This window comes from Leucoraja erinacea, chromosome 1, assembly GCF_028641065.1.
Source record: "Leucoraja erinacea ecotype New England chromosome 1, Leri_hhj_1, whole genome shotgun sequence".
Lineage (NCBI taxonomy): Eukaryota > Metazoa > Chordata > Chondrichthyes > Rajiformes > Rajidae > Leucoraja > Leucoraja erinaceus.
This window is the reverse complement of record NC_073377.1, coordinates 114311054-114331757: the sequence shown is the minus strand read 5'-3', so window position 1 is coordinate 114331757 and position 20704 is coordinate 114311054. Positions and strand designations below refer to the sequence as shown.

Here is a 20704-nt window from a genome sequence, read left to right as displayed (position 1 = left end):
TTTTTAATTTACATATTTACATGGAAACTTGTACCATGCCTTGTACATACACACACACAGACAGAAAGGACACATCCACACACTCACACATACCCATACATGTGCACGTGGGCACACATACACACACACAGAAGCATGCACCCGCACACACACCCGCACACACACACACTCAGAGCGCGCGCACACACACGAGCACACGCACACACACAGAGCACACACATGCGTCACACACAGAGCACACATACACACATATATATTCGCACACACAGAACACACACACACACACACACACACACAGTCGCACACACCCACACACAGAGCACACACTCACCCCCCCCACACACGTACCCGCACCCGCACCCGCACTTACACATACACACAGTGCGCACACACACACACGCATGCACACAGAGTGCACGCACACACACACACATACATACACACTAGAGCACACACACACATATACATACACACTACAGCACACACACACACATACACACACACACACACACACACACACACACACACACACACACACACACACACACACACACACACACACACACACACTAGAGCACACACACATACATACACACTAGAGCACACACACATACATACACACTAGGGCATACACAAACACTTGCGTACACACACAGAGCACACACATACATACATACACACTGGAGCGCACACACAAACAGATTGCACACAAACCAAAACACAGCACACGCACACACATATACAGAGCACACGCCCGCGCACACACACACACACATACCATTGGGTGCTTGCGAAGACTCAATCTCAAACTTTCTGTATTAATCACAGATTCTTTGAAGAGACAAGCGGAGGAGAACCAAGCTGAGAGTCAGAGAACGGGTGCAGATCTCCCCAAGTATCCTCAACCCCACTATGATCAAGGTTAGCTGCACTTAGTGTTATTTGGTATTATTTCACCGCAAGAATTAAAGCTTTTAAAGGAAACCTAATACAGAGATAATTTCCATTGTGGCAAAGGATTAGCTGCTTTATTTATTCACTTCCAGGACCTAAGTAAATGCATTTCATTTATGGAAGGGGTTTGAGTACTGGATGTATTCACTTACAGGTCCTGGCCATAAGGTGTGCCATGTAAATAAGGGCATCTCACAGTGATGCAGTTGTAGCTGCTCTCTCACAGCGCCAGAGACCCGGGTTCAATCTTGACCTTGGGTACTGACAGTGTGCAGTTTGCCTGTCCTCTCTGTGACTGCTCTGAGTGCTCTGGTTTCTTCCCACTTCCCAAAGATGTGTGGGTTTCTAGGTTATTTGGCCCCTGTAAATTGTCCCTCGTGTGAAGAGAGAAGATGAGAGAGTGGGATAACATAAAACTAGTGCAAACTAGATGGTCTGCGTGGACTCGGTGGGCTGAAGGGCCTGTTCCATGCTGTATCTCTAAAGTAACCTAAAATATGTTTACAGCATTTGACAGCGTAGATTGCAAAATGCTATTTCCTCGCATCAGGGGATTAGAAACAAGGCAGGCTCACATTAATGTTTGAGTGGGGTCATTTTAAGTGATCGCACCTTTTCCCTCCAAAGATGGTGGGAGTGTAAATCTTCTCCCATGAAAAGTGTTGTAGGAAAAATCAAAAATTTCAGAACCGAGATCAACAGATATTGATGGTGCCAGGCAGATTATAAAATGATGGAAGCAAGGAAGGTAAATGGATCTGACATATCAGCCTTGTGGAGTGAATGACAGAACAAGGTGGAAGGGCTGAATGGCCTACTCTTCCTTTGTAAGGATGGCACCTGCAACGTTTAGGACAGCACGGTAGTGCAGCGGCAGAGTTGCTGCCTTACAGCGCCAGAGACATGGGTTAGGTCCTGACTAATGGTGCTGTTTGTACATTCTCCCTGTGACCCCGGGTGCTCCGGTTTCCTCCCACACTCCAAGTATGTGTAGGTTTGTAGGTTAGTTGGCTTTGGTAAAAATTATAATTAGTCCTTATTGTGTAGGATAGTGCTAATGTTCGGGGATTGTTGGTCAGCGCAGACTTTGCGGGCCGAAGGGCCTGTTTCCGAATTGTATTTCTAATCTAAATTTAAAAAAATAAACTAAAGGATTCTGTAGTTCCATGCAGTGCAAACGTATCCTTTTTTATTGAAGATGACGGTCAAATGTTCACTCCTTGAGTTCTCTGAGACGTGTTTTGATGGATGGAGTGATGTAAGAAAGGGGCTTAAGTACATTATATCACTAGATATCCTATCGCAAAAGGTGGTAGGTGTATGGAACAAGCTGTCGGAGGAGATGGTTGCGACAGGGACTATCACAATGTTTAAGAAACATTTAGACAGGTACACGGATAGGATCGGTTTAGAGCGATATGGGCCAAATGCAGGCATGTGGGACTAGCGTAGACGGGGCATGTTGGTCGATGTAGGCAAGTTGGGCAGAAGGCCCATTTCCACACTGTATTACTGATTCTGAAATGAATTCAGGGGACACTGTGACTCAGCGGGTAGAGATACTGCACCACAGCACCAGAGAGCCGGGTTTGATCCTGACCTCGGGTGCTGTCTATGTGTAGTTTTAGTTTAGTTTCACTTAGCACATTCTCCCTGTGACCACGTGGGTGTCCTCTGGGTGCTGCAGTTCCCATCCAATTTCCAAAGACATGCAGGTTTTTAGGTTAATTGGCCTCTGTAATTTGCCCCTGGCGTACAGTGAGTGGATATGAAAGTGAAAGTAACATAACAAATGACATTCCAAAATGATTAAAAAGGCTAATTTAGACAAACAATATTAGAAATAATTAAAGGCATGAATGATGGTGAAATAACAAAACGGAAAAAGCCAACACAGTGGCGCAGCTGGTAGAGCTACTGACTCACAGCACCAGAGACTTGGGTTGATAACCCTGATCTCAGGTGCTGTCTATGTGGAGTATGCGCGTTTTCCCTGTGACCATGTGGGCTTCCTCGGAGTGCGACGGTTTCCTCCCACATCCCAAAGATGCGCGGGTTTGTAGGGTAATTGGCCTTGTGAAATTGACCCAAGTTTGCAGGGAGTGGATGAGAAAGTGCGATAACATCGCACTAGCGTGAACCATTGATCGATGGTAGGTATAGACTCAGTGGGTCTAAAGATCTGTTTTCATGCTGTATCATTCAATCAATCTTAAAACTCAGGTAGAAGATACAGTATGCTGGATTGTCTCAGTACAGTATTTTGTGTTTTCTTCCTTGTTTCTGTATAACTCAGGTTCTTTAAGTCTAGGTTAGTTGATTTTAGTTTAGAGATACAATGCGGAAACTGGCCCTTCGGCCCAGCGAGTCTAGCAATCCCCGCACACTAACACTATCCTGCACATTAGGGACACTTTTACAACTTTATCAAACCCTACAACCCTGTACGTTTTGTTGTATGGGAGGAAATCGGACCATCCGGAGAAAACACATGCAGGTCACGGGGAGAATGTACAAGTTCCGTCCAGACAGCATCCGTAGTCAGGATTGAACTTGGGTCTCTGACGCTGTAAGGCAGCAACTCTACAGCTGCGCCACCATGCCGCCATTCTTATTCAGCCAAGGAATTGGCTTATAGTGCCATAGCGAGTTGATGAAAAACTGATTCAAATGTGCAAACTTTGCAGTTGATATACCCCTCGTCTGGTTCAGAAAGCAATTACCTGCAAACGCATTAAGCTAATTAGTATCAAGATAACGGGATGCAAAACAAATTGTAAACATCCCATCACAAGGTCAAGGAATGTCAACACTAAACTAAACTGGGAAACAGCCAATTACAGCATCAGAGCAAAACACATGTGGGAGGAATAAACAACTGTGTCTGTCGTGAGAGAGAGAGAGAGAGTCCATCAGCACCATTCAAGCTGCCCAATTTGCTGATTGAAGGATCTCGCAACTTGAGCAGCAGGTCCAAACTTACGTCCCCAAACTGAAACACAAGAGTTCAGAGTTCTCAATGATTCAATACTTTATTGTCACATGTGAAATGGTTTGTTTTGCTACGACCTGCTAAAATCATACAGCGGATCTCACCTTGGTCGTACATGAGTGTCGCCGTCTTTCTGGCGCTGACAAAGTTCTTTAAAATTCACTGAGCAATCCCATCTACTGATTGCAGCCGCACGTGGCAGCTGCCCCCCCCCCCCCTCCCGCCGGGTCGCCATCGTTCTTGCAGAGCCCCCCGTGTAAACTGGATACTTTCTCCCGTGCCAAATTACAAAAGGGTATTTTAATCCTCTGCTCACAACAGAATCATGACAGACTAATACATAAAAACCGTAACAGGACAGCACAGTGCCACAGCCTATAGAATATTCTGGAAAAGGCTGCAGAACAACAGGAACAGGAAACTTCTGGCACCAACCTCAGCAGCAGGGTGGTGCAGTGGTAGAGCTGCTGACTCACAGCGCCAGACACCCGGGTTCGATCCTGATCTCGTGTGCTGTCTATGTGGAGTTTGCACATTTTCCCTGTGACCGCATGGGTTTCCTCTGGTTGCTCCGGTTTCCTCCCACATCTCAAAGACTTGTGGGTTTGTAGGTTAATTGGCCACTGTAAATTGCCCCTAGTGTTTAGAGAGTAGATGAGAAAGTGGATAATATAGCTATAGTGAACGGGTGACTGATTTTCAGCATGGACTCGGTGGGCCAAAGGGCCTGTCTTCCATGCTGCATCTCTTAATTAAACTAAACCAAAGAAAACAAAATAGAGGGCAGGAGTGGGTCTCAGCTTCTCATAGCTGTTTCACCATTAAATATGTTGATTGATTTATTTCTCAACCACTCCCCACACATTAGGGACAATTTATAGAGGCCAATTAATCTTCAAACCTGCACATTTTTGGGATGTGGGAGGAAATCAGAGAACCTAAAAAGGGAATCCAAGTGGTCACAGGGAGAATGTGCAAATACCACACAGACAGCACCTGTGGTCAGGATCAAACTCGGGTCTCTGGTGCTGTGAGGCAGCAACTCTACCACCCATCTTCGTTAGAAATTCACAAAACTTGAGCTTCTGCTCACACTCTTGAGATCATTTCCTTCCTTTTCCCATTTGTGGCGGCATGGTGGTGCAACAGTAGAGTCGCTGTCTTACAGTGACAGAGACACAGTTTAGAACCTAACTACCAGTGCTGTCTGTGTGGAATTTGTAACTTTTCTCCATGACCGCGTGAATTCTCCTTGGGTCTTCCTGTTTCCTCCAGGACTCCAAACACGTGCAATTGGCTTTGATAAATTGTAAATAGTTCCCAGTGTGTTTAGGATAGTGTTAGTGCAGGGGGTGATCGCTGGCCGGCGCGGACTCGGTGGGGTGAAGGGCCTCTTTCTGCACTGTATATCTGATGTCTAAAGTCATTGCTGCCCATCCTTTGGTTGAGATAATTGAGTTGGGAGAACGCTGATAATATATTTTGATAAGTGGCTTTGAAAAAAGAAATCAATATAAAGATTTAATTGTATGATAAAGGAGATCCGTTCAATTCATTAGACCAGGGTCCTGGGAGAATGTCGACACACCAGCTGCGTATATGTCTAATGTCCTTAGTCGTGTAATGGTGATTGATGGCAGAACCCTTATTCGCAGCACGTCAAAGATTATTCCACCTTGCAGTATCTTGACATTTAATTCAAATGCAGCTTTAGGGATGATATTTGTGTTTTACTTGCACGGTTAGTTCAAAGTGCAAATCCCGCAGTGCAGGTTTGGCAGTTTCTCATTTAGAATTGGAAGAGAAGGGAAGCCATTGACATTTAAGCAAAGTGTATGGTTGGAGATGATTGTATGTTTGGGCGGCACAGTGGCGCAGCAGTAGAGCTGCTGCCTTACAGCGCCAGAGATCCCAGTTCAATCCTGACTATGGGTGATATCTGTGTGGAGTTTGTCGGTTCCCCCCCTGACCTGGTGGGTTTTCTCCCGGTGCTCTGGTTTCCTTGTACCCTCCAAAGGTGTACAGGTTTGTAGGTTAATTTGGCTTTGGTAAAAATTGTAAAATGTTCCTAGTATGTAGGATAGTGCTGGTGTATGGGGATAGCTGGTCCGCATGGACTCAGTGGGCTGAAGGGTCTGTGTCCATGCTGTATCTCTGAACTAAACTATATTGACAAGCATGGGGGTCATTCACAGATGGTAGTCATCTTCTGACTGTAATACAATGGGACATTGTGTGTGTGTGTGTGTGTATTGAATCATAACTTTAATGGTTTATTTTTATGTTTCATAGCATTGGCAAGAAAATTCAATGACAAGCTGTACAATCAGGAAATCAAACTGGGTCTTCTCCAAAAGAAGGTTGTAAACATTTCTGCCAACGTGAACAATGTCCAGAGTCTGCTGTACTCTCTGGAGGGCAAGATAAATGAAAATAATGGGAAAGATCTTCAGTCAACCTCAAAAGGTATGGCAAATATCTGCCCAGGCTTCTGTATTCTGAAGTAGATAGTGGGGCATCCTTGTTAACATCGATCCCAATGCCAAATGGATAGAAGAGCAATCTCTTATCCCAGCCTTTGCAAAGGAAGAAAATGTATCATGACAAGCTTGGTAATGGCAACTACTCTGTCCGAGACTGTCTCTGAGCAAGAAGTTGCATAGATATGTGAACACCATCCAGACCATCACACAAACCTGACTTCCACCTTCGATCCCCAATTCACTCTGACTATAGTTTAATTTAGTTTGGTTTGGTTTAGTTTGGTTTAGAGATACAGCATGGAAACAGGTCATTCGAACCAGTGATCACCAAACCAGTGATCACCCGTACACTAGCACTATCCTAAACGCTGGGGACAATTTACAGGAGCCAATTAACCTGCAAACTTGCACATCTTTGAAATGTGGGAGGAAATCAGAGCACAGAAAAACCCACACAGCTCCAGGGAGAACATACAAAGTCTGTACAGACAGCGCCCATAGTCAGGATCTAACATGGTTCTCTGCCGCTGGAAGGCAGCACCTCTACTGCTGCGCCATTGTGCCACTCTATACCTTTGGAGTGGCACAATGGGAAGGCAGCCAAGAAAATGAACTATTCACACCCCAGCCATTTCTCCTTGTCCCCTCTACTGTTGGGCAGATGATACCAAAGCTTGAAAGCACATGCCACAAGATTCAGAAACATCTCTGCTGTTGCCAGACTCTTGAATTCATATGTGATGAATTAATTTCCTAATCTTCCAATCTACCGGCCTTCATCATCACTAGATCCAAATTCGGAAAATCTTTACCCAAAATTGTGTGGGAGTATCTTCACCAGAAGGACTACAAGGGTTCAAGTAGGTCTCTTCTTGCTACCTTGCCAATGGCAACTAGGGATGTGTAATAAATATGTCCTTGTCAGCGATGCCCTGATACTAAAATCAAATACATGTAAAATAATGTGTTGACAATTAAGGCACTTCCTCCTCTTTCAATAATCATTTTACTGTGGGAAGGAAAAGATTTAATAGGAACCAAAGTTTAGTTTAGTTTAGTGATAGAGCGTGGAAACAGGCGCCCTCCAAGTCCACGCACACAGCGATCACCCATACACTAAGTCTACCCTACACACTAGGGATGATTTACAGAAGCCAATTAACATAGAAACATAGAAACATAGAAAATAGGTGCAGGAGTAGGCCATTCGGCCCTTCGAGCCTGCACCGCTATTCAATATGATCATGGCTGATCATCCAACTCAGTATCCTGTATCTGCCTTCTCTCCACACCCCCTGATCCCTTTAGCCACAAGGGCCACATCGAACTCCCTCTTAAATATAGCCAATGAACTGGCCTCAACTACCTTCTGTGGCAGAGAATTCCAGAGATTCACCACTATCTGTGTGAAAAATGTTTTTCTCATCTCGGTCCTAAAAGATTTCCCCCTTATCCTGAAACTGTGACCCCTTGTTCTGGACTTCCCCAACATCGGGAACAATCTTCCTGCATCTAGCCTGTCCAACCCCTTAAGAATTTTGTAAGTTTCTATAAGGTCCCCCCTCAATCTTCGAAATTCTAGCGAGTACCTACAAGCCCGCACGTCTTCGGAATGTGGGAGGACACTGGAGAACCGGGAGAAACCCCACGTGGTCACAGGGAGAGCATGCAAACTCCATACAGACAGCAACAGCAGTCAGGATCAAATCTGGTTCCCTGGCGCTGTAAGGCAGCAGATCTACCGTTGCACCACTATACCGCACCTAATTTATTGTCACACATTCCTAACTCTTCTTCTCCAACCTTTTTCACATCACTTTGCGTTGGAGACCTCCATCAAAGAGACTAAATACATGTGAACTGAGATTAAGATTGAGTACAAACATGTCAGCTTTGCAAAAAATTATGCCACATTCTCCTCAACAAAGGTTCAAAGGTATTTTATTGTCACGTGTACCAATTAAGGTACAGTGATATTTGTATTACCATACAACCATACAAAACAAAGCAACAAGGCACAGAACTAAATAAAAGTTGACATAAACATCCACCACAGCGGTTTCCACACATTCCTCACTGTGGTGGAACATAAATAAAGGCTAAACTTCTTCCTTCATAAATACAAGTAGTCTTATCCCAGGAATACCTTATCAATGAAAACCTTAATAATTTTTCAGTCAAAGCCTATCAAAAGCATTGGTCTCTTCGAGCCCAGGGTCACAAACATGTCCGACTGTGAAACGAGGCAATTTAATTTGTGTGCCGTGGACTCAATCGTTCAGGGACCGGGCTGAGCTCGATACATAATTTAACAAAGGACCTTTGCCCTTCAGTAGCAATGGACCAGTGTCAATGTCCATTGATTGGACAGGAATCTGGGTACCTGTGGTGCCGAGCACTATACGTTCCCAGTGTGAGCTGGCTGATCTAACAGCGCCATGCCTCAAGGAAAGAGAAGGCTTTCTCAGCAGCAGTGTACATCAATACTGCAGCTTGGTGTAAAATTTACCACCTATTTGTCTGCTGTCAGGGTAAGCATGTCACACTAAAGGGCATCTTTCTTGAAGGTGGAAGACAACCTCACTGATTCTTCTGGGAAGGTCCTTGTCTGTACCTGAATCAGGGATATGAGCATGGCTTTAAAGTTGACAGACTTTGGTCGGGCACAGGCACACATCTTCAATATAATGGGGATGAATCAAAGTATCCACAACATCCTGCGATACATATTGTTATGAAAGATTATTGGAGTCAAAGGGTAATAGAATCATACAGAAATAAATGAAAAGGTTAATACGGGACGACAAATGAGAGAATGAAATGATTAAAATCCACAAGGAAACTGTACACTGTGGACGGCTTGATTGTAATCATGTATAGTCTTTCTGCTGACTGGATAGCACTGGAGAAGGGGTTTCACTCTGCCTCAGTTCATGTGACAACACACTAACTAAACCAAACTAAACCAGGCCAGTTTCGGTCTCCTAATCTGAGGAAAGACATTCTTGCAATAGAGGGAGTACAGAGAAGGTTCACCAGACTGATTCCTGGGATGTCAGGACTTTCATATGAAGAAAGACTGGATAGACTCGGCTTGTACTCATTAGAATTTAGAAGATTGAGGGCGGATCTTATAGAAATGTACAAAATTCTTAAGGGGTTGGACAGGCTAGATGCAGGAAGATTGTTCCCGATGTTGGGGAAGTCCAGAACAAGGGGTCAAGTTTAAAGATAAGGGGGAAATCTTTTAGGATCGAGATGAGAAAAACATTTTTTCACACAGAGAGTGGTGAATCTCTGGAACTCTCTGCCACAGAAGGTAGTTGAGGCCAGTTCATTCGCTATATTTAAGAGGGAGTTAGATGTGGCCCTTGTGGCTAAAGGGATCAGGGGTATGGAGAGAAGGCAGGTACGGGATACTGAGTTGGATGATCAGCCATGATCATATTGAATGGCGGTGCAGGCTCGAAGGGCCGAATGGCCTACTCCTGCACCTAATTTCTATGTTTCTATGTTAAACTAGATTCAGCAGATGCTGAAAACTTGAGCAGAACACAAAGTGCTGGAGGAATACACTGAGTCAGGCAGCACCCGTGGAGAGCATGTACAGATCACTTTTCATTTCAGGACCCTTCTTCAGACATTTGGGTTAAAATTCCTAAAACTGACAGCAAGTGGCACATTGATGACAATTTGATATTGTATGTGCTCAGACCCAGTAACATAGTGCAACATCTTACAGGGACAATGACAGGCAAGGACAGGGGATACTTTTGCCCTTTGATCTAAAAACGCCCCCAGGTGGGAAGAAACTGTCCATACATCTGGAGGTGTGAACACTTCAGACTTCTGTACCTCTTGGCTGAGGGGAGAGGGGAGAAGAGGGATGTGCGGGATAAGACGTCCTTGATTATTCTGGTGATCTTGCCGAGTAGTGTCGCTGGAAGGGAGGTTGGTTTGAGTGATGGTCTGTGCTACGTCCACAACTCTTTGAAATTTCTTGCGGTCTTGGATGGAGTTGCAGATTATGGAATCTGGTAAGTGGGGAAGGTGATAAGTGGAGCAGGATCAGGAAGATATGATGGGGAGCTGTAAACCATTAGCCGAGGGGATAGAAGACCCACTGGATCGTGTTTGGTATAGGATGCTCAGAGGAGTGACCAGTGGATCACCTGTCATATCCTCTGCACTTGTAAAACAGACAATATTTATTCAGCCCATAATGGAAGAAATCTACAAAGATTCTTAGTTTAGTTTAGTTTAGTTTAATGATACAGCGCAAAAACAGATCATTCGGCTGATTCAGCATCAATCAGTGATCCCCATACACCAGCACTATCCTACACACTAGGGACAATTTACAATCTTTATCAAAGCTACAAACATATACGTCTTTGGAGTGTGTATGTCTTTGCACTAAATGTTGTACACTTTATCTGTTCACTTGAGACAGCTCGATTGTATTCATGTATAATGCATTTTTCTTTGACTGGATAGCACACAAACAGCAGCTTTTCACTCTACCTCGGAACATGTGACAATAATAAATTAAAATAAAGTGTGGAACTGTGGATTGCTATCTGTACACTATGGATGGCTTGATTGGAATCATGTCTAGTCTTTCTGCTGACTGGATAGCACGCAAAATAAACGCTACTCATTGTGCCTTGGTGCACGTGTCAATGATAAACTAAACTGGACTCAAGTAATCATTGGACATATTATTGTCATGCAATTTATTAAAGAAGGATGAATTCTTTAATTTGCCCAAATTTCTTTGTTTCAGGTAACAAACCAAGAGGAATTCAGGAGCTGGTGAAAGACTTGGTATCACAACAGATTCAGTCTCTTCAGAGAAACATGCAGGAGACAGTGGCTGAGCTGTACAAAACCATCTCCAGTGTAAGCGAGGAGCTTCAGAGCACTAAAGGAGCAATCAGAGAGTTAAATGGGACCCTTCTGCTGCTATCTGCCGATCTCCACCCCACAACAGTGGAGCACAAGCAGCCACCTCGATCAGAACTCCACGAAATTCAGGAGCAAATGAGGGTGCTCAGAGCTGATGTGTCACTGGCCTGCCACAACACCTCTCTGGAGATGAATGAAAAGCACAAATCTCTTCAAAGGCAAATGGAAGGGGAATATGAGAGAATTGGCGCTCTCTTGGAAACCATGAACCAAACCTTTTCGTTAGCCAGAGAGACCCCGGAGCTGCATCTGTCCAATCAGACGCTCCAAGATGTCCCTGAGCAAGATGGAGCCCAGATGGAGGGAGGCCTACAGAGGTATCTGGTCAACATTACGGAGAATGTGAAAATGCACGGCCGTTTGATTTTGCAATTGAACGGTGAAGTGAATGCTCATAAGCTGTCTCTCTTCAATTTGACAGCGGCGAACAGTCAGGAGAAACTGGAGATGAGAATCTGCCAAGCAATGGTTGACGAATGCAAGAGTACGTTGGGTTTCAGACTGGATCAAGTGGAGAACGAAGTTCTTGATTTAAACAAGACATTCTCTGACACCTTCATCCCATTAATGGACTTCCTTGAATCAATGAATGAGAGGATTAGCAATCTGTCGTATGATGTTGAAAACATCCAGCCGATCTTTGGAGATCGAGGGTCATCTCCCGAGACAAGCACAGCTTATTCTGAGCAAATGCAAAGACAGGGCCTTGAGGAACGCCTGGACCATCTCAGTTCCAAGGTTACAAGCCTCAGTGTGTTTGTCAGAAGCACGGTGGGAGCACAGTTGCTGAGGAACCAAAGCCAAGGTGGCGAAGAATCACTGAGGGAGGCTCTGGCTGAATGCCGCTTTGAAATTGAGGATGGATTGAATGACACAATGACCGTCATAAACGATGCTGTGGATACCATGCGAGATGATTACTACATCTTGAAAAATAACGTCACCGATCTGTGGAGTTACATTTCAGAAGTGTTTTCTGAGAGCACCGTCAAGCAGAATCATGTGTTATCTCTCCTCCCACAGTTTGCTCAGCTGAATGAGTCTTTTAAGGTCCTCGTGACTTACGTAGCAAGGCACCAGAATGCTTTGGAAATGATGGGTCTCCTTCAGGGTATAAAAGACACGGAGATGCTCGTTCCCCCAATTATGATGAATCTTCCTCAGTTGCTGAACACAACCACAGCCAACATTGAGGAGTTCCAACAGAGGATTCACCGACTGGAGCAAGTCAGTAATTTCTCCTCTCCAGACACCATGGATTACCATTCACGCATACTGGCCCTTGAATCTTTGCTGAGCTCGGCACCGGCGAGCTCCAAGCCTTCGGGGAAAGTCAAGTCCAAACCAACGCCGGGAGCCAAGGTCCAGACCGAGCCTCCGAAGTTCCAGCAACTGAGCCGCAAGGTGTCGGGGCTTCAGGCCAAGTTGACTAAACTGAACACGGTGATCGACCGCGTAAAGAAGGAGTCGGACCAGACCCGGGGACTGTGCCTGAACCTGTCGCTGCTGCTTGCTCACGTCAACGCCAGCGTCCCGCGGCATACGGCGCCGGAGGCACTGCCCAACGTCACGGCCCTTCAGCAGGATCTCAGGGAGTTCGTGAGGACTACCAGCTGGGTCACCGCCGAGATCGTCTTCACCAACATCACCATGCTCTTGGACAGAGCCATTTCTGTTGTTGCCAGGAACATTACTAAGATCCAGAAACAAGTGAAGCTGTTGTTCAAGAGGCCAAAAGTTATCAACAAAGCCAATATCACAGTCAATTCCGGAAGAAGTCAAAGATATACGGACAAAATCGTTGATCCAGGTAACTCCACGATTTACAATGTTGGAAGCCATTTAGTTTAGAGACACAGTGTGGAAACAGGCCCTTATGTACACCGAGTCCGCGCCACCAGTGATCCTCGTACACTAACACTATCCTACACACACTAGGGACAATTTACAATGTTTAGTCAATTAACGTATAAACTTGTATGTCTTTGGAGTGTGGGAGGAAACTAGAGCACCTGGGGAAACCCACATGGTCACAGGGAGAATGTACAAAATCCATACAGACAGCACCCAAGAGTAGGATCGAACCACTGGTCTCTGTCACTGTAAGGCTGCAACTCTATCGCTGCGCCACTGTGCCACCCCATTTGCCCTGTGTGTCAGGTGTATTCAAAGAACCACTACCCAGCCTAATCCAAGCACCAAGCCCATAGTCGTGAAGACTCTGGCAGTGTACGCCCATATATTGTTTAAGTGTAATTAGAACTTTTGGCTCTGCCACACTTTCAGACCTGTATGAAAATAGTTCCTTTCTCCCCTTTAATTCTTATACCAATTACTTTAAACCTATGCCACGTTTGATATGGACACAAGGATTTGCAGATGCTGGTTTATAAAAAAAAGACACAGAGTGCTTGAGTGGGCGTCACTGAATCTATGAGTGAGGAGTGAGTCTACTCAGCTCTGCTCAGCTCCACTCAGCCCCCTGATTGTTGCTGCTGCTGGGGGTGGGGGAACGGTGGAGCGGGGGGGGGGGTGTGGACAAGGCATTGCTGAAATGCCTCATTCCCAACCAGCAGAAGATGCCTGCAGCAGCGAACAAATCCATTCATCCCACCATTCTCCCAAATGCTCAATCATTTGTCCAGGTTGGCCAAATTATTGGGATTCATGGGAACGGGCTAGAAATCCGAGTTCAAATCCCACCACAGATCCTGTCCACAGGTGCTGTCTGTTCGTACTGTTTGTATGTTCTTCCCGCGACCTGCGTGGGTTTTCTCTGGGATCTGCGGTTTCCTTTCACGCTCTAAAGACGTGCAGGTTTGTATGTTAATTGGCTTGGTCAAATTGTAAATTGTCCCTAGTGTGTGTAGGATAGTGTTAATGTGCGGGAATTGCTTGTTGGCGCGGACTCTTTTTCTATGTAGTTTTTTTTGGCGGTTGGCAAACAACTTTTTAGTGCATTACCGCCACCAACTGGTATGGAGTGTGGATCAAATAACATTATAACTTATATACTAATAACCTATATCTTTCCAAACAAATTGGTTACCCTCAGAAGCGCGGACTCTGTGGACTGAAGGGCCCGTTGAAAGCTCAATTAATAATCTGGAATATGGAAAAAACACCTCGGCTTAGTAACAGTGACAATCAAAAAAATATCTGGCATCATCACACCAATTAGCTAGGTGATGACTAAACTTAATGAAGGGCGCTCTTTAGACTTTTGAGATATGGCGCAAAAACAGGTCCTTCAGCCCACCAAGTCCCTGCTAACCAGCGATCTCCCTGTAAACTAGCACTATCCTACACTCTAGGGTCAAATTACAATTTATATTTAACCAAAGTCAATTAGCCTACAAACCAGAGCGTCTTTGGAGTGTGGGAAGCACCCATAGAAAACCCACGTGGTCACGGGCAATGTACAAACTCCGTACAGACAGCACCCATAGTCTCTGGCGCTGTAAAACAGCAACTCTACTGCTGCATCACCATGCTCGTCATGATTGATCTATGGTATTGCAATATGTAAGACAGGAAACACCCTTTTCTGTGCTTTAGAATTCGTAGAATAAGGCCCTTCGGCCCTCCAGTGTCCTTGCTGCCCATAGATCATCCATTCACACTAGTTCTATGTTATTCCACTTTCGCTTCCACTCCCATGCTCACCAGGGCCAATTAACCTACAAACCCACACATCTTCGGGAGGTGGGAGGAAACGGAGACACCGGGAGGAATCCCATGTGGTCACAGGGGGCATGTGCAAACTCCTCACAGACAGTGCCTGATGTCAGGATCGAACCAGGGACTCTGGCGCTGTGAAGAAGCGGCTCTACCAACTGCGCCACTGGCTTCTCCTTCTGCTCCCTGGTAATAGTGGGAATGCATTGCGACTGACACGGCACAATGGAGCAAGGTTCGCTGCCCTCCTTGTTTGCTGTTTGCCCAATATAGTCTCCTGCCTGACAAGAGGTCTATTATTGTCTCTTATTCTGCCTTTGCATTGTTCTTGGATTTGCACAGTGCCGTCCATGTGCCGTGCAAACAGCATTAGTGTCAAACAGCTTGCTGTTCCTTTTGAGAAAATATACAGCTGAAAATTGTAACTGCTGTCAGCAAACTGATGATGATTAACCTTTGACAAAAGATAGACACTATATGCTGGAGTAACTCATTGTCTCTGCAGCCCCCCTGGAGAAAAAATGATTGGTGACATTTTGGGTTGGGACTCTTCTTCAGCTTCTCCATGAGATGCTTGCTACCCTTCTCCATGAGATAGATGCTGCCTGACCCGCTGAGTTACACCAGCACTTTGCGTCAGCCTGAGGAAGGGTTGAACCCTGGTCCCTGGCACTGGACAGCAGCAACTCTGCTGCCCATTTGTATGGATGGGCTGCACAGAAAGTGGGTCCTTACAGCCCAATCAATTGCTTCCAAAACAAGCAACAGAGATGAGAATCGATCGCTGCGGATTTTAACTTTATCGCTCTGCATGACAACTGTGTGGATGAGATTTTTTTCTTTGAGGCACTTGCAGGAGAAGTGGAAGTGGAAGAGGGGCACTTTGGGGGAAGCACGTACCTGATCTCGTCTCTCCCTGCAGTATAGACTGCCTGTCATGCACGTACCTTCAAATCTCTGCCGCTGTCTTACTTGAAGTCGGAATTACAATGTTGCCTTGTGAAGTTTGTAAGGGACTGACCTTGCTTTGAAGCCACATGTTAGCACACCGATCCATCACAGGAGACCTACTGGAGCACCTCTGGATTGTGCAGCTGACCTGTGCTGCAGGATATTAAAGGCTTGTCAGCTTATATTAGAACCGCGATCGCAATTCCTGTCAGCTGCAGCTTCACGAAAAAGACAACGGTGATCATTATAATGCATCATTATAATGCATTTAATATCAACTGTATTGGCAGCTACAATTGTACTGTGGAAAAGAATCACAAAGGCTTCATTTATTCAACTGATCCACAAAACAATACTGATTCAGCCTTGATAAGGGAAAAAAGGTGGCTTGGTGTTTGAAGAAAAATCCTGCCAAAACATTGCCTATCCATGTTCTCCAGAGATATTGCCTGATCCGCTGAGTTACTCCAGCACTTTGTGCCTTTTTTTGGTTTGGTTTGTTGCAGATGTAATTGCTACTGCCTCACAGCACCGGGGATCTGGGGTCGATCATGACCTTAGGTGCTGTTCATGCGGAGTTTGCAGGTTCTTCCTTGGGTGGGTTTTCCAATTCCCTCTCGTGTCCCAAAGCTGCAATGGTAGGTTAATTAGGCCATTGTAAGTTAACCCTTAGTATCGGTAAAGGCAAGAAAAATAGAACCACAGAGACATTGATGGGCAGGTGAGAGAGAGTTTACAGATTACAGGAATTTCTAGGGTGACACAATGGGTTGGCTGAGGAGGCCACATATAGACCCCGACCTCGGGTGGACTATGAGGAGGAGAACTGGATATTTTTAGTGCCTTCCCTCACAGTGAATTCTGCTGTGGGGGGACGTTTCTTGTTGATTTCTATAGTGTACTGTTCTGTGTCTTTTTTCTTTTTCTTTTTTATATTATATGGATTTATTGACATTTAATCTATTCAATTAGTTTAATCAATCTCTGTAAAGCACTTTGGTTCAAAGTGATTTTGTTTAAAAGTGCTATATAAATAAATATTACTTACTAGTGGTAGAGCTGCTGCCTCACAGTGCCAGAGACCCAGGTTCGATCCTGATCTTGGGTGCTATCTGTGCAGAGTTTGTACATTTTCTCTGTGACCGCTCCGGTTTCCTCCCACTTTCCAAAGACGAGCAGGTTTGCAAAGGGCCTGTCCCACTTGGGCGTCATTTGCACGTCACGCAGGTGTAGTGTGAAGATTTTGTGAATCCCAAAATCCTGGGGCATCGTGCGCGACCGCCCGTCATTGCCTACGCCACCATGCCTCACCACGCACCATGCGCGCTTGATGCACGCCAAAGTGGGACGTGCGTCGTGACGCATAAATGATGTCGCGTAAATGACGCCCAAGTGGGCCAGGCCCTTAAGTTAATTGACTTCTATAAATTGCTCCCAGTGTGTAGGATGCGAAAGTGGAATAACATCGATCTAGTGTGAACGGGTGATCGATGGTCGATGTGGACTGAGTTGGTAGGCTGAAGGGCCTATTTCTATGCTGTATCTCTAAAACTCTTAAAAAAAAAACTAAAGAAAGAGAGAAGGGGAAAAATTGGATCACTTCCCTGGGAATTGGCATTCTCCCAAGAGCTACATGATCTCCTAAGTCATTATCAGGAAAAAAAAGGAAGTTGTCCTCACTGTTCAGAATATGACAGCATTTTCACAGAAGTATGATTTTTTTGGCCAGAGGAGGAAGCAATGCATTTGTAAATAGCAGTGGGAGGAACAGCTTCGTACATTCATACATTCATAATTTCTAGGAATAGAATTAGGCCATTCGGTCTATTGTCTACTCCGCCAATCAATCATGGCTGATCTATCTTTCCCTCTTAGCGCCATTTCCCCTGCCTTCTCCCCATTACCCCTGACCCCCTTATTAATCAATAATCTGTCAATCTTCACCTTAAAAATACCCATTGACTTGTCCTCCACAGCCTTCTGTGGCTTGAATGAAAACACTCAAATTCAACAGGAGAATACCCTGCAGTTGTCCAAAGTAACCAACAAACCAACAATTTGGGGACAAAGTCGAAACAAAGAACTAACTAGCAGATGCTGGTTAATACACACAAGGACACAAACTGTTGGAGTAACTCAGTGGGTGTTAGGCAGCATCTCTGGAGAACATAGATTGTTGGCTTTTCGGGTTGATTAGACTGATTGTTGGGGGGGGGGGGGGGGGGGAGGGGGGGGAAGCAAAGCAGGGGAGAGGCACGACAAAGCGGGCAGGTAATAGGTTGATACAGGTGAGAGCGTTATTTTACAAGCAGATGGTTGTAACAAAGGTTTGATATAAGAACAATAGGTGTGAGATGGAGTTGCCGATTTCAAGAGTTGCAGATTATTAAGGAGGAACGGGCAGGAACATAGCGGGGGCGGGGGGGTGGATGAATCACTGACCTAGAAGCAAAAAAATTATTTCACTGTACCTTGGTACACATGGCTGTAAAATAACCATTAAATCCTCATGTTCTAATGATCCTTGGTGTCTATGTTTACAGTGGAGTCTGCAAGCTGTGTCAGTGCCCCTTGCCAGAATGGAGGGACATGTATTAATCAAAGAAAAGGTTTTGTGTGTGCCTGCCGCCCCCCATTTGGTGGTCCCAGCTGTGACATTAAACTGCTGGATGAAAATGCCATGAAGACAGGTGGGTTTTGTTTGATTTTCCATTCATTTCACACTCTCAGCAATGTAGATAGGTCCTGGAGGAAGGAACGGGGTGGGGGAGGGGGATTGTTTTCACCTGAGAAATTTCCAATTGATTGAACCAAAATTGAGTTTTAACACTTGGGCTGTTTTATCAATGGAGTAATCTAGCCCCTATTAGTAAGATCTCAAGTGTGCAGCTTTAAATAGAAGAACAACCAGCTATCCCTCAACAAAATCATCCCCAGACAATCAAATCTTCCAGCACATCAAACCTATTAATTAAACCACTTCGGATATCGACCCAGATAGGATTTGATTTGGATGGGAAGACATACACCAAATTTTAGTCAAAGTTAGCAGCCTGTTATTTATTCAGCATTTCCATTTCTACCCCAAAAGCCCATTAATCAAGATGTTGCATCTGCTCCAGATGATCAGTTAGTGCCACTGATAATGTTGTTGAATCCGATTTTTATTTCCCACATTTATATTCACAATCTGATCATCTTTCCGAGCTCATTTTGAAATCAAAAACGTATTCCACTTTCAATCTTGCTGAAACAGGATGAAACCACATATAATATCACAAGCAGAAATGTTTCGTAAAGGATAGAATTTACCCGAGCGGCCATGGTTTTGGTATAACCTCCAGTGCCTGGCGACTCTTTGCATGCTGGTCCCACAAGAGGGTCTACTATCAGAAGGTGCTCACATTACAAATGTACCCTCTATGCTTCATGCTGCAGGTCAACCAGTATAATCAAGGGCACGTCTCACTCCGCTCACTCCCTCTTCTCCCCTCTCCCATCGGGCAAGAGGTACAGAAGTCTGAAAAACCACACCTCCAGATTCAGGGACAGTTTCCTCCCAGCTGTTATCAGGCAACTGAACCAATCTCTCATCAGCTGTGAGCTTGGGATGACCCCGGGAATGATGGAGTCCATAACCTCATGCATGCAGAGCAGATTAGTTTTGGAATCAAATTTTTGAGGTCTGGCATCATTTTCATTGCAGACATTGTGGGCCGAAGGGCCTGTTCCTATGTTCTGTGAAGCCAGATACTGTTCCCGAGGTTTGAGGGTAATATCTTCCCATCTGGGTAATACTTGGGGAATCTTGCACTGCTAGAGGTGTCTTTAGGATGTGTTGTGGAACTGAGGTCCCATCCAGTCTCTTAAGTGGATGGAAAATAAAATACGATGGAATTATTCAGATAGGGGAACATGGATAGTTCTCTCTGCCATCTGGCCAATATCAATTTCTACAACACTAAGCAAAAGCACTTGAGAGAAACACATACTCTGCCCATAATCATGGTAAAGATGATAGACACAAAGTGCTGGAGTAACTCAGCAGGTCAGGCAGCATCTTTGGAGAAAAAGGATGGGTGACGTTTTGGGTCAGAACCCTTCTTTTAGAACTAAAACTTATCGATGGTTAGCACATTGCGGGTTCTGGCATCTTACGTATTTCTGCTGCTGCTTTTCCGATAGGAATGTGAAAGTTGCTGCACAAACGCAAGTCTTTCTCGTAGAGGTTGAAAAGACACCCGTGGAAGGCAATAACACATTTTTATTTATGTTCTGTGGCAGATTTTACCAAGGGATCGTACAGGTACGTTCCAATGGTGACGTTCTTTGTAGCACACACCTACGCGATGAATACCTCCGGCCCGATCAGGTTTAACGATCTCTACGTCAACTACGGAGCTTCCTATGCACCTGGAAGCGGGAAGTTTTCAATCCCGTTCCTTGGGGTGTACGTCTTCAAGTACACGATCGAGTTCTGCAGCCCACACCTGTCTGGCTACCTGGTGGTCGATGGGGTGGATAAATTGGCCTTTCAATATGAAGATAAGAACAACGTGGTCTCCAGCAGCAGAACTGTCACAGGCGACGCTGTTCTAGAACTTAACTACGGGCAACGCGTTTGGCTAAGATTGAAGTCAGGCTCAATTCCAGCAAAGTTTCCACCTGTGACAACGTT

At 45.1% G+C, this 20704-nt stretch overlaps 1 protein-coding gene across 1 annotated transcript in view; it reads left to right on the top strand.

Annotated features, from left to right (window-relative positions):
• The window catches only part of LOC129700835 (multimerin-1-like), a 47020-nt gene that overhangs the window by 24682 nt on the left and 1634 nt on the right, over positions 1–20704 (top strand). Inside the window, 5 exon segments of the mRNA XM_055641578.1 lie at positions 829–921; positions 6239–6412; positions 11216–13207; positions 18570–18716; positions 20311–20702. Of these exon segments, the coding sequence (XP_055497553.1) occupies positions 829–921; positions 6239–6412; positions 11216–13207; positions 18570–18716; positions 20311–20702 (2798 nt within the window).